The sequence below is a fragment of the Vidua macroura genome, chromosome 1 (genome assembly GCF_024509145.1).
Source record: "Vidua macroura isolate BioBank_ID:100142 chromosome 1, ASM2450914v1, whole genome shotgun sequence".
Classification (NCBI taxonomy): domain Eukaryota; kingdom Metazoa; phylum Chordata; class Aves; order Passeriformes; family Viduidae; genus Vidua; species Vidua macroura.
Genome location: NC_071571.1, coordinates 128,346,726 through 128,361,961, shown reverse-complemented (window position 1 = coordinate 128,361,961; position 15,236 = coordinate 128,346,726). Strand labels below are relative to the sequence as shown.

Here is a 15,236-nt window from a genome sequence, read left to right as displayed (position 1 = left end):
TCTGTGCTATAGTATTTCACACGCTGTTTTCCCTTAAGTGTATGGCCATGTTTTCGGACGCATTAAGCAGAATTTCATCACCCAAGCAGCACCGCGGGCAGGGGAGCGCGGCGTTCCCGGCAACGGGCACCGCGCGGCCGCGCTGGCGCCCGGCGGGAGCCGCGGATGGCTCGGGGCGCTCGCTCCGCGCCGGGCGCCTCCCGTGAAGAGGGCGGGGAGGCTCCGGCAGTCGTTCGGCTCCTGGAGACGGGACCGTGGGGAAAGGCCGCGGGCTGTTCCCGGACCGCCGGTCCCCAGCAGCCGCCCACGGAGGCTCCGGGCCACGGCCCGCCGAGCGCGGCCGTGCGGCGCTGGCGCGCCGGGGCCGCCTGGTGGGGCCGTCGCCCTTAGGCCGCCTACGGGGCGGGGCCATGAAGGTTTCGACTGAACATTCTGGAGTGGAGGGGAGCGGCGGGGGGCGAGGCGAGGTAGGGCAAGGCAGGGCAGGGAGCCGGGCCGAGCCGAGCCAAGCCAGGCCGGGCCACGGCAGGGAGCCGAACCGGGCCGCCTTCCCCGGGAGGAGGCGGAGGCTGAAGGGGAGGAGGCAGGAGAGGAGGAGGAGAGGTGGAGGAGGTGGAGGAGGCGGGAGCGGAGGGAGGACACGGGGAGGAGGCTGCTGCTGCTGGGCAGAGAAGAGTCGTGCAGGAGCAGCGACTGTACTCGGACGCCACATTCCCTCTCTACGGGGCTGGTGGTGAGGATGAGCGAGAGCTGACCCTGTCGCGCCGCCGCCTGTGCTGTGAAGTGTCTGCTCCTCCTCCTCCTTCTCTTCCTCCTCCTCCCCGGCTGTGGGTGAACCTGCGCTACGGGCTCTTCACCGACACGGGGGAGGCTGGTTTGTTTTGTGCATTTGTTTAAGGCAAAGAGAGAGAAAGAGAGGTCTTCCACCCGCTGAAGCACAGTTCACTATGATCGTACTCGCATCCAGCACTGGAAGCCGGTTGGATTTCGTGTCTCAATCCAGGGTGTTTTTCTTGCAAACCTTCGTTTGGATTTTATGTGCTACAGTGTGCAAAGCGGAGCAGTATTTCAATGTGGAGGTAAGATCAGCCGGATGCGTGTGCGAGCGTGTGTGCTTCCCCCTCTCCCTTTCCTCCCTTCCCTTTTTTTATGTCCCTCAAATCAAATCAAATAGCCAACCAGCCATGTCTTCCAGCAGCCAGGGCATACGTATGTGTAGGCTTTCCTTCCAGCAGCCGGTAGCTAGCTCCCCTCCCCGCGCTGCCCCGCCTGATGGATGCGTTTCAGCCGGAGATCCCGTTATCCCGGCAGCGCGATGCCGGGCGCTGGAGCGCAGCCCGCGGGAGACGGGAAACCCTCACCCGGGCACGGAGGAAACCTGGGGCACAGTATGTACATGCAGCTCAGGAAAGGTTCGCTGAATATCTTGGACTTAAGATACCACTGTATTGCTGCGTTTTCCCAGCCTTTTTTTGCTTTGGTTTGTTTGGTTTTTTTTTCCGAAGAAGAATGAATGAAAGAGTATTATGGGGACAGGAGGAAGGAAACTTGAGATTTTTGGCACGTTTCGTTGTGGTAGAGTATCTGAAAAAAATAAGGTATTTTTCCCATGTAGACGTAAGAAAAAGAGTTGCCCCTAGAAATAGTGAAACAAATGACATAAAGGTGCAGCTACAGCTCGGAAGTCAGGGGGTGTGGAGGATAAGGAAACAGTATTTTTCCGAGATAAAATTAAGATTAAAATGTGGGGATACCAAGATGGGCAAACCCTAAGAGTTTACACTTACAGTGACCTCACCTTTGTCTACACAGCCAGTTTTCCCATTAGGAGTTTTTACATAGTGCTTTCACTTAACTAATGTTTCTTTACTGACTTTTGTCGTCTTTGTATATGTTCTTTCCTCCTTTTTCTCCATTCTGTCACTCCATTTGTTCTGCTGTGATCATTTACTCTACTGCAATGTGATTGTGTCTACTTCCTACTTATTTTCTTTGTCATTTCAACTTATTGATTTTTCTTGGTTTGTCTCTGTAATTTATATGTACTCTTTCAGATTCTTATACATAATTCTGGTATTCTGTTAGGTTGCTCTGTACCTTCACTTTCTTCTGTCCTGCCAATCCCACTCAAAACTTTCTGCTGCACCCATACACCAGCCTTTTTTGTTTTATAGTCTCTTTAGTCTCCTGGGTTCCCATGATTCTTTCTCCCAGAAAAATGAAGTCTGCGTCCCTGTCTCACACATATGCACACTTGCTTATTTTATATGAGCTCTTGTTCTCACTCAGTGACACATATTCCTGCTCCTTTCTCTGACAAGATTGCTCATGCAGATCCTCCTCTGTTGCTAGACTGTTTATCTAAAGTTCTAAAGAAGACCTGTATGTCTTCTCCCTCTGTTTCATGCAAGATCACATCAAGTGTATAAAGAACCCACATTTTCTTTCTCTAAGTCTGTTTTCATCCTACTCTTTCCTTCTATACAGGCAGTTTCCTTTGCAATTCTCTCAGCTTAACAACACTCATCCATTGATTCTTTCTTTGACTTCCATCTCTCCAGAAAGTATTGTCTTTTTACTCCATCATTAAAATCTCTCCTGATTGTAAATCCGAGTCTTTTTTTCTCTGTGCTCTAGTCACTCATTTGATCCTTATCACAAATGTGCATCTCTGCTTCTCTTGGATTGTAAGATCTTTGGAGCAGGACTCATGTCTTCTCACATGTTTATCTGGTGTGTACTATATGCTCAAGTCTGGAGTACAACTGTGAGACTTCTGCTATATGAATATTAAAGCTGAATATTTAAGAGCACACATTGGTGTTTTATCTTTCTGCTCATGTCCTCAGCTGCTTTCTTTACTGATGAGCAGGGGAAGGAGCATGGAAGAGAGGAAGTTGCTCTCTGTATCCTCCCCATGCTTCACAGGCTGGCCCCCTGCAGAGTATAGGGATGAAATTCCAGCGACAGAACTTTCTCCTCCCACAGCAGTCTGCTTTGCTGGCATCTGGCTCTGCTGGAGAGACGGGCAGCAGATGGAGCTAGTGTGGGAAGAGAAAAAGATTGGTTTAGTCAAGTGGAACATGAACAGGAGGCCAGCTCCAGTCAGGAGGAGGTTTTCTGAGGAAAGAAGGGAAACACTTTCATTTTTGCTACCTCTTCCATAGGGAAAAGAGCACATTTTGAGGGTAAAGGCAATATCAGGAGCAAGAAATGGATAGAATGAAGTGGCATGTACGTGTGATGAAGGCATATATTTCTTCTTTTTGAAGTATGCCATTTTCTGCTCTTCTTTCCAGCCCTTCTGAAAACAAAGAGTGTTATCATACTGTTGGTATACTTTCAGTCTTCTAATATTTAAATCTTTGAGCCACACATTGCTGAAGAGTGTTCCGGGGGATTGCTGTATTATTTGAGAGTTGTCCTAGTATGGGGCTTTTTCCTAGGAAGCTGCCTTTGGCCACTGCTAGTGACATGGTCCTGGACTAAGTGAACTTCACATTTGCCCCAGAACAGCCATTGCCATGTTCACATTGTTTGGATAGTGCTGAAAATTCAATTTTCTTTTTGCTGGGAACAGCAAAGGCTAAAAGCATGGGAAATTTGAGGCAAAGGACTTGGCAACAGCAAGTATGTATTGTGCTGTAAAACTCTGCATGTCAGCACAAGTGCATAAAGCAGTTGTACATTGGAGTAAATTGTGAAAATGTAACAAAGATTTCTTATGACAATAAGAATAAATATGCAAAATAGGCTTCAGGAAAGAAGTAGTGTACATATAGTTGAATGAAATGTCACTGAAAAAAAATGCTTAGGATGGTTGGAAAGCAGATTTACTTTTCATTCTTTCTTGTCTTTAAATAAAATACAGAAAATACCTGTTGAACATTATAAAATATATAGATGATTTATTTCCTCTTGTTCCGTCTTGTTTAATCCACTTTCCTGATTGATAAGTAAAATCTGTGCAGTCTTGTTGAATTTTTTTGTTTGTTTGTTTCAGTGATGTGAGCCAGGGCAATTCTTAAGAGATGCTACTGTAGATCAAAGACATTAAACAATAATGTTTCATTTTAAAAGTAAAACACAAAGCTGAAATTTACAAGCATCTATGAACATTTCTGTTCTTTGTAATTTGGTTGTCCCTCTGTAAAATTTCTTTTACTCAAACAACTGAATGGAGGAATTCCTCAAGCTTCCAGTGATTGCTGAATTCAGCTGTCTATCCTGAAATGTATTAATGTATATGGTATTTCATGTAATAGACACAGCAGAATAGGATTCAGATCATGGAGTATGGTACATGAGAGGGGCACGCTTGCATTCTGTATTTGTGAGAGTTTTGTGCTAAAGCTTCTGTGCTAAAGCTTCATGAGAGATGCTTGTAACTGATAGGTTAAGAAATCAGTATGAAATTTAGGAATCACTTAGTCATATGTGAAGGAAGGTTTTAGCAGTAATTTTCAAAGTTCATTGATTTTCAGTAGCTTTTTTGTGAGACTTTGTTTCTGGCATCATGAGAAAAACTAAGGACTACATTCTTAGCTCCCTCTTTTAGAGCTGAACTATTGGTCCAAAACAGTAACTTCATTAAGTACATTAGTGAAAGACTATGTCATCAGTGTTGAATTTTGCTGCTATTTTCAACTATTTCTGTACACTAGCAGAGGAAGATGTCCATCAATGAGATACTGAATGGAATAATGGTTATGAAAAGAACATTCCAAATATAAAACTGAATCAAACACATAGAAGCTAACTGTTATTAAAAAGTGATAGAGCAACAAACCACCTTCTTCCCCCTACTGGGCTCCTCACTATAGTAATAATCTTTTGTGTGGCTCATAGATAACTCCTTTGTGTGTTACTGAGTGTCTACAGATGGTCTTTAACAAGTATCTATATATACATCTAGTGTGTGTATACATATATATATTTGCTTTCCTAAACCAAACAATATTGCACTGTTTGAGCTGGTATTATTCTGCAAATTTATCTCCCAATGTGATTCATTATTTTTTGTATGGACTTGAGTAATAAGTATGTTTGTATTTAATTACCTATTAAATATCCAATATTAAAAAAATCAAAGCAAATGTTACCATTTTATTATGGGAAAAATGGTTATTGAAACAAAAATATCTTGATCAGAGGACAGGATCAGCATGCATCTAGAATATGATTGATCTCCAGAACATAAAACTGCTTACTCTTACTCACGAGTATCTGCCTAAGCCCTGTCGAGGAAAGTGTTTTTAGAATTGCACCTAGTTTCATTGACTGTATCTGTAATGTGGGAAACACTAGAGAGAAAGCATGCCTCATCATCTCTCTCCTCAAGCTGGCAGTTATGCTGTTTTCCTCCTTCTATTGCTAAATGTACAGACTTGAATCCCTAGGGGAGGTCTTAAAATTACTCTTATTTTAGTGTGAGCAGATCTTTAAAACAATACAGTCATCTCCCATTTTCAAAAGTGGGATAGTTAAATTGCATATTGTGGAACAAATCACAGTGGGATCCAAACTTCAGAAAAATAACATAAATTTCCTCCATGGTAATAAGTTTCTGGGAACTCCATTGTTTTCATTGTTAATAAACTTCACAATTAGCCTCCAGCTTCTGCTAAATGATAAGGCATGAGCTTGAATTCCATAAGCTCTTAGTCTTCTAGGCTTAAAACCAGACCAGTTTCATTCTTCAGCTGGCATCTGAAAAGGAATAAACATTTGTGAGGGAATAAATCCTCCAAAGCACCTTTACACACTTTTGAACTAGTGGTCTTGGTTGTGAGGTCTATAGGCGCAACACAATTCTTTTATAGTTCATTAAAATGCAAGCTGAAAACATGGAAGAGCAATTCATGTGGTTTTGGTATCAATAGTGCCATGTGTCCTAACAGGAATTTAGACCATCTTCTGCATTAAGTTACAGTCAGTGTGCATAGTTATCAGTTACTTAAATTCTGAATCTCAGTCTTGCATAGGATGAAATGAAATGAAATGAAATGAAATGAAATGAAATGAACTTTTGTTAGAACAAGAAGTTCAAACTGAAATTGTTAGAAAGATTGAGAGCAGTTACTGAATTGGTGACAAAGATGATTAGTGGGCAAAATATTAGTCAAGGAAAATACAGATATAATGTGGTGTATTTCCTGCTTGCTTATTTATGAAATACAGATACAAAGAAAAGCTCCTATAAATGTCTCTGGTGAGCAGATATATCTAGATAAGGAAAATAATTGGAAAATGATGTGCCTTATGGAAGGCAACAGAATACTTTTCTGTCAAAGAAGGGGAATACCTACTATATAATGAACTGTCTCTCATTGGATACAAAGAAATACGTGTGAAGAAATACTTAGTTGTTAGAGTGCATTTTCTACTGTAAAGTGTGAGATTATTTTGTGCTACTGACATTGCAGGGAAGTTCATGGATTCTGTTGCCTGTATTTTTTTCAAAGACAGGTTCGAAGGATGGTGCCTGTTCTTATGGCTTCACAGCTGACATAGTATTTTATACCTTAGGTACAAACATATTTGTTTATTATTGTAGTTCAACTTGTTTTCCTGTTGTAAATTTTTGTCAGTTTAGTGTTTAAGCATCACAGCTATTAGTGAATCTCAATTCGACTAAAGAAAAGAAATAAAATGGTTAAAGAGATTTATGTAATCACCTTATGTAGTGCAAGATAAAACTACAAAAACATATATTCCTAATGTTTTCTGACATGAGAGCTTACTAAAATAAATACAATATCTATTGGCCCACCAGTAAACCTTGAACAAGCCCAAGCTTTCCCATTCCATTATTTGGACGGCATAATGTAAAACTCCTGCATAACCATTCATTGTTTCTTCAAAGTGGTTATACTGTGTTCTTTAACTGGTTTAAGATTTATGCTGCTCTTTGTCAGTTTTATTTGAATCCATCTAAAAGGTCAGTGTTTGCTCTAGGCACCTCAGCTCTGCTTATGCACTCAGCAAGACTGTGTTGTAAGAGTTTATAAAGATAGAATGTGGTATTATATGCATCTTAAAGCATTTCAAACTGCATCTGTTTTTAGTATTTTAAAGTCTGTCTCATCCTTGTACTTTATGGAATGATCATTTTATGATGTTAAACATTGGAGGATTTTGTATTGATACTGTTTGAAGATCCTTAGAAAACAATGTAACTTTAAGAAAATGACTTTAATTACCCTATTTAAATTGCTTAAATCTCAGCTCTTTGTTTCAGATTCCAGTTTATTGTCTAACCTTTTTGCCATCCTCAAAATGCACTGTTGAACATAATCTGAAGGAGCAGGTTGAGTCTGTTTAATTTGTTATCGGTGATATGTCAAATAACAGATTTGGTTTCATTCTGTATGAGGAAGGCCAGGATTAGTGCTGCAAACATGATTTTAGCTGGCACTGAAATGGATTTGAAAAATAATTATGATTAGACCTTTATCCTTTAAAGAGAGGTCATGCTATTTGGAACCTTTATTTATTGGTTGCCTGGCAACTGTTCATTCATGTTCCTGCTTATCATCATCCATTGTAAGCATCTTTGCTGTACACTAAGAGCAATTATGTGGCAATACTTGTTTCTATAATGAATTAAATTTGACATAAATTACAGATAAAGAAAAAATATTTCTGTAGTTTTACTTATTAACAAAAACTGTTGGTACAATGTTTCTTTGCTTATTAACATCTGGTTTATACCAGCTGAAGAGTTCAGTTGTAATAATAATGTTTCTAGCATACCTTTTTAGGTATTAGAGCACATAATTGACTTAGAGGCTTGTTCAGGTATTTTTGCCATGTTTAGAAACTCCTGTTAATTTCAAGATCAAAGCTTCAGGGTGCTAGGAAACTTATGTCCTATTGATTTCAGAGCATAATATTAGGCAATCCAATCTCAAGTAGTGAAGCTTGAACCCAGTCATTGGAAAGGGATTTCACATTCTAGAGTTAAAGCTGCTGTGCTAGGAGATGTGCAGGTGAAGCAATAAGAACATTAAAGTCACTTGATGCTTTCTCTCTGTAGAACAACAGCAGTTTTTATTACATGTTGAAAAAAGCATAGAGTGTATTATTCAACAATTGCTTTGTGACTGTGGATGAAAATATTTTGCTCTCTTTATTAATTCATTATGAATCATATCAGGATTGACCCTTGTGTGGAATAGCAATGTGGAATGAGACTGTCGGATTATGGAGTATTTGTAGAAAATGTCTTTTTAAAGAATATTGAAGAAAATTCCTTATGTCTGCATCTTAAAAGAGCATCTACACTGTGTGGCCAGGGTGGAAGAAGATTTATGTCTCTACTGCTACCACCACTTGGTAGGATAGCCTCTTCTGGTTGGCTCAGTGCTTGGTTAAAGAGGGCTTCTCTATTCACATGGATGATAAGAATGTTATCAGCAGTAGTCAGCATGGATTTACTAAGGGTAAATCATGCTTGACCAGCCTTATTACCTTCTATGATGATACAACTGCCTGGGCAGATGAGAGGGAGAGCAGTGGCTATTATCTACCTTGACTTCAACAAGGCTTTGAAAGCTGTCTCTCTCAGCATCCTCACAGGCAAGGTCAGGAAGTGTGGACTGGGTGAGTAGACAGAGAGGTGGTTTGAGAACTGGCTGAACAGCAGATCCTAGAGGGCTGTAATCAGTGGCACAGGGTCTAGTTAGAGGCCTGTCACAGGTGGTGTCCCCCAAGGTTCAATACTGGGCCCAGTATTGTTTAACCTATTCCTCGATGACCTGGATGAAGGGGCAGAGTCCTCCTCAGCAAGTTCTCTGATGATGCAAAGCTGGGTGGAGTGGCCGATACCTCAGGGTGCTGTGCAGCCCTTCAGAAGGACCCTGATAGGCTGGAGAGATGGGCACAGAAGAACTATCTGAAATTCAACAAAGGTGAATGCAGGGTCCTGCACCTGGAGAGGAACAACCCCATGGACCAGTACAGGCTGGGGGTGACCTGCTGGAAAACAGCTCTGTGGAGAAGGACCTGGTGGACAACAAGCTGTCCATGAGCCAGGAGTGTGTCCTTGTGGCCGAGACAAAGGTATCCTGGGGTGCCAAGCAGAGAATTGCCAGCAGGTTGAGGGAGGTGATCCTGTTGCTCTACTCAGCTGTAGTGAGGCTACATCTGGAGAGCTATGTCCAGTTCTGGGCTCCTCAGTACAAGAATATCTCTCCTGCAAGGACAGGCTGGAGGATCTGGGCCTGTTCAGCCTTGAGAAGAGATGACTGAGAGGAGATCCCATCAATATCTATCAGTATCTGGGGGGAGGGTGTCAAGAGGATGGAGCCAGTCTCTGCTCAGTGGTGCTGAGCAGTAGGACAAGAGGCAATGGGCAGAAACTGGAACACAGGAAGTTCCACATGAATATGAGGAAGAACTTCTTTACTCACACTGGAACAGCGTATGGTGTCTCCCTCACTGGAGATATTCAAGAACCATCTGGACACAATCCTGTGCCATGTGCTCTGGGATGACCCTGGTTGAGCAGGGAGGTTGGACCAGATGACCCACTGTGGTACGTTCTAACCTGACCCATTCTATGATTATATGAAAGAATGTCACTCTGAGATTGATGCCCTCTTCTTTGAGCTTCTGATTGTATTAACTCACAAGTACTCATCATATCATGACACAGTTAGAGGGAAAAAAGTAACTGCTGAAATCTGTATCAATTTTCATGAGATTTTCCAACTCATGTGATGTGTTTGTAATACATGAAGATTGTGTTGTGTTTTTTTTCTCTTTTACAAAACAATTGAACTGGTTTCAAAGATGTATAGATAATTTGAAAATAAATGCTAACCTCAGAAAATCTAGTCTTTAGTATTTTTTTTCTCATTATACTATAGAGAAAAAGTTGTTTTATTTCATTTGTACTGTTCATTTTTGCTGAGATGTAATCAGAAATTCACTTACAGATGTGAAATAGATGTTGGCAAGGGGAAGACTTAATTTCTTAGAAAATTACCAGCTGAAAGGCAGAAAGAAAATTATCAATGTCTATGAAACATAGATAGTAAAACAGAAAAACAATATTCCCTTTCAATGGAGAGGAAGTTACTTTATTTAAATGTATTGGTGGATATTTACAAAGTGTACTACAACAGAGGAAATTGCTTTCTCTTTGTATGGCATGTGGATCTGAAAGTGATGATCCTGTCATATTTTTACCTCAGACATTGGTTGTATGATGCTCTTCTAGGAAATTGCTTTGACCCACTGTGTTTGCAGAGAAATTGACAGATTGTATCTGTCTGTGTTGTGGTTTGTGTTTAATTGCAAGTGAAAGAAATGATCTTTCATGCAATAAAATGTATTATTACTATTATGAGAAGTAATAGAAATATATTGTTAACTGTACAGCATGATTTTCGTCTTGGCATGTGAGGCTTTTTTTTTTTTTTTTTTTTCTCTCATTGCTTCTGTGTATTTAGAAAAATTAAATAATAATTACAAAAAAAAAAAAACTCAAACCAACCCAGGATAGTGTTCCAGTGTTTGTTTTTTCTTGTTGCTTATGAAGTGCTGAGCTCTGATACTTCTGTCCTTTGTTACTTGTACATGAAATGCCAGCTTTGGAAAGGTCTTTATTGTACTTTTTCTATTGCATATGTTTTCAAATATGTAGGGAAAGGGATGTGACTGAGGCATTTTTCAGGGGGTCTAAAGATCCAGTTTGTGTGTCCAGTTCCACCATGAGTCTTCATATAGATCATGTAGTTTATCCATCTTTGTAACTTAATTTGAACAAATGTGCATTGAACTAAATGAAGAGTGTTTCCAGCCTTTTCCAATACACGTCAAGAGCAATAGAAGAAAAGCAATGTAAAAGAGCTAGGAATATATCTTCATCATTCCTTTATCTTGGGACTGTTTCACTTTTTTTCATAAAGTGTAGTAGAGGACTACCATAAAATATAAATGCTGCACTTCAATTTAATAATCTGTAAAATTGTTCTAGAAGTGAATGTGTTCAAAAGAAAGTACCAGAGCAGAAAAGATGAAAGACATGTCTATAACAGTGTGAACACTGGTTTTGATTTTTTGTGGTTGTATTTTTTAGGGTTTTTTAGATTTTGGTTTGTTGTTTGTTTGTTGGTTTTTGTTTGTTTTGTTTTTGTTTTGGTCTTTTAAAATATGAGTACCAAAACTTGGTAGACAACACTGTTAGGATTAGGTGAAGGATGTCATTAGATAACTGAAGATAGAGAGCATCACAGTCTCTTACAGAATGAAACTTTGAATAAGATAATTTTTGTTACCCAAACATACTCAAAATGATTTTAAATAAATGTAAAAGTCTTAACAAATAAATAAATTTTGGATCAGATTGTAAATACCACACAATGCACAATTTAAAAATGTTCTGGTTTTGAGTGAATGTACTCTTAAACAAGTAAATTGTTCCACGAACATTCGTGTTTCCTTTTCATCACAATACCTAAGCTTCTCCTCTTGTATTTGTGTATTGGTGGATTTTTATGACATACAATAAAAGATGCACTGCTCCATGCATTTAATGTTTTATATTAGGCACCACTAACAGGCAGCCATACTGCTCACATACTCTTGTATGTTAAGAAATTAATGGGGAGAGGATACAGTAAATAAGATTTGCTGTGATGACGTTAAATATGATAGAAGCGGAAACTGAATCTTTTTCCTCAAGGTTCCTGTACCATCTGTTCCCTTTATGACTGTTTCAGAGTGACTTGAAGTATTTTTCTGAACTCTCCTATTGGTATTGACCAGAAGTGGGATTAAATTGCTCACATGTAGGCATCGAGCACCTCTTAAAGTGCCCTTGGCCCAAGGCTGGCAGAAATAGCATGGGACCAACAAGTTTCCTCTTTAGGCTAGCAACAGGAAGCCAGTGTCTGTGTTCTAGGATACCTCAAATGACTCTAGACACTTCTATTTAGGTAACTAACCTGTTTCTAATTTTAAATTATGGTGGAGAATGATGAGACCTATATCTATGGGGCTCCCCCAGGCAGACAGTGGCATTCCAATGTCATGATTTCATGTTGAATCTTTTCCTTCTGCAGTGGTAGGACTCATTTCGCTTGTGTAGGGACCTGGTGCTGTTTAGGCCCTATGGTCTGACTTGCTTGGTCCCTAGATATTGTTCTAGAAAATCATGGGCCTCCTAAAAATTCCAGTGATATATCTCCCATCCCCTGGTTAATGTAGTTCATCTCAGATCACACCAGACACCTGTACTCCTGACTAAACCAAGAATAGAACTCCATCCTTATGTCACTACAATTTTTACCCTGTCACTTTGATGCTCTGCACACTATTAAATATCCTTTAGTGTAAAAGGTTAACACTACCTTACATCTTTGGATCTCACATATTCTAAGTATTTAGTTAGGGATTTAAAGAATGTTTCTGTAATGTAACAAGGCAGTTTTGCCTTCAACTGTAACGAGATCAGGCCTGAGCTTGTTCAAATCCATGTAAAACATGTTACCTAACTCAGAGCAAACACTTACAGCAGATTTTACAAATTTACTGCTTCTGACTGTTATTTCATGCCTTACCTTAAATGGTTTTAAAGGCTCTCTTCCCATCCTAAACTTACAAACATCTAAACAGCTTGAGGGGAGAAAACTGAATATTAAGCATTTTTATAAAAAGCAAGTAATAAGAAAATATATTTTAGAAGAATAAGCTCGCTAAGTGTCTGTTGCCTGATAGACAATCCCCAAGAAGATAAAAATGAAAATGACATTTTAATAATTTCTTTGGCTTAGAGCCCTCAGCCTTCAAGAATATCTTGTTTTCAAGTACTTTTGTTATGTAAAACAAAATGGGGATTAAGTCAAGAGAAATTTACCATTCTGTTAATACCAGAATTTAGATCTCATCGTAGGTATGTAATTTAATTTGATTTATTTATACTACTTACTTTAGGTCTTCAAAATGGTAATTTTAACTGTGTCAGATTAAGAGTGTAACTGACCAGCTTGTATTTATAAATTTGCTATTTACTAAATTTTTAAATCCAAAATTTGAAATTTGTGAGTATGCTACCTGATATACTATTTAAATGAGCTTTCTGCTATCATGTAATTAGAGGGAGACTAGATCTGCTGTGGATTTTTAAGTCTGCATTTGTGAAGAAAGAGTGACATATCTGCAATCTTTTAATCAGAAGAGCTTCCTTTGTAATATATAGCTCTACTCTTATTTTGCACTCACAGGCTCATTTAGAGATAAACAGTATTTTGCATCCTTTGTGAATAATTCCATCATTTTTCCTGATTTTGAAAGAATTTAGATTTTGTTTCAGCAGTCAGATAAAGATATAATCATTGTTCTTCATTGATTAGTTGCATAGATGTCATTTCCACCAAGATATTAGAGAATTTTTTTACATGCAAGATCATCCTGAGGAGGTGATGTCAATTTAATTTGTATCAAAAGTTTTAAATTCTATAGAAATATATTCTGTGTCTTAACTTTGCTCTAAATAAAAATTTTGTTTCATTAAAAGTTGGGGGATTTTAATGTCTTTATTAATATTCATTTATCTACATTTTCAGCACCAGAGGAAATTATTCTTAAGGTGAAACTAAGCTTTTAAAATGTAGGAACAATACATTCTTTGATGTTTTGTAAAAGTTACAGAGTGATAACAGACAGGGGAGCCTAAAGCAATTACTGCTTTTCTCATGTTCTGTCTCCAATAATACAATAGAGAAGTTCATCATGCCTGTAGCTTTATCCTGATATCTAGAAAAGGAAAATGGGACTTTTAACTTTAAATGTACTGCAGACTAAGGGTTTTTTAGGTTTTAACTTGTTTTTAGAAATAAACCAGCTAAAGGTGTGGTTGAAAATTGTGTAATGGTGTTTGGTGAAGTAATTAATGAAAAAAAAGGTGGTTACTTTTTAAAATTTGAAACAAAGAATTCATAGAGTTGTTGAAAGAAGTCAAGAGCCTTCAGAGTTATATAGAAATGGAGAACATAATTTTCCTTCATGCTTTCTTTTTTTCTGGAGCTCATATACTACCTATGTTTCAGTGATGAGAAGAAACTAGAGACAGGAAGAAGCAAGGGAATCCAGCCATATTAAATTTATTTTGGTTTTTGTAACTGTTATTTGTTTACTTATGCACTTAGTAGCCTGATAAAATATTGGGTCTTCATTGGGAAACTTAGATGAGACTCTAACTTCATGGAATTGTTGACATTGCATCCAAGGTTTTACACCAAGCTATTTGAAAAGCACTGAATTACTAAACATTTGAACTTAGTAAATTAAAATTATGTATATCACAGAATCACACAATGATTTGTGTTGGAATGGACTTTTAAGATGATCTAGTTCCATCCCCCCCTGCCATCACCATGGACACCTTCCACTAGACCAGGCTACTCAAAGTCAGCAACCTGGCCTTGGAAAGTTTCAGGAATGGGGCATCCACAAATTCTCTCAGTAACCTGTGCCAGTCTCTCACCACTGGTACAGTGAAAAATTTCTTCCTGACATCTAATCTAAACCTGCCCTCTTTCATTTTAAAGTCTTTGTCCTGTCACAACATATTTTTCTCAAAAGTCCCTCTCCAGATTTCTTGTAGGCCCCTTTATGTATCAGAATGCTGCTAGAAGGTCCCTGAAGCCTTCTCTTCTCCAGATTGGAAATTTATATAAATATATTATAATATATATTTAATGTGAATGTTTATTAAATATTTAAGATAAATATTGGTGTAAAAATCCATAGACTTAACCTATATAAAAGGGATGAAATTAGAACAAAAAGAAGTGCAGATGCACTATCTATGCATAAGCTGAATCTTGTAGTTAGAAGAAAGTTTTGAATCACTAGAGGGATGTTATTCTTGAAGCACTTTTTGAAAAGAACAGTAGTGGGGTCATGCAGAGAAGAAAAAGTTAATTTGAGATGGGATCTGTTTCATGTGGGGCTTACAGTGTATAACCTTACTCATCAGCAATAATGGACTGGATTCCTTCCTTGTTCTATACTCTGTCTAACAGCAATTTCCTCTTTCAGAGAGGCTGTTAGCTCTACTGACAGCAATTGACTGTAATGTTTATTCTTCTGCATTAGTGTGTCTACTTTAAGAACCCTGTAGATACTGTGTTAGACCGAAAATGTGTGCTATATTGCATTAATACAGTTTTCTGCTTCATTGCTTTTTGTCGTTTGCACTTTTCAGTCACCGTGTGTGAAACTCT

General features: G+C 38.9%; 1 protein-coding gene across 1 annotated transcript in view; it reads left to right on the top strand.

Moving 5' to 3' along the window:
* Positions 1-827: 827 nt before the first annotated feature.
* MMP16 (matrix metallopeptidase 16) overlaps positions 828-15,236 on the top strand; it is a 160,795-nt gene continuing 146,386 nt past the window's right edge. The window contains exon 1 of the mRNA XM_053977528.1: positions 828-1,079. Within this exon, the coding sequence (XP_053833503.1) occupies positions 948-1,079 (132 nt within the window). The 5' untranslated portion in view covers positions 828-947. The remainder of the gene's footprint in view (positions 1,080-15,236) is intronic.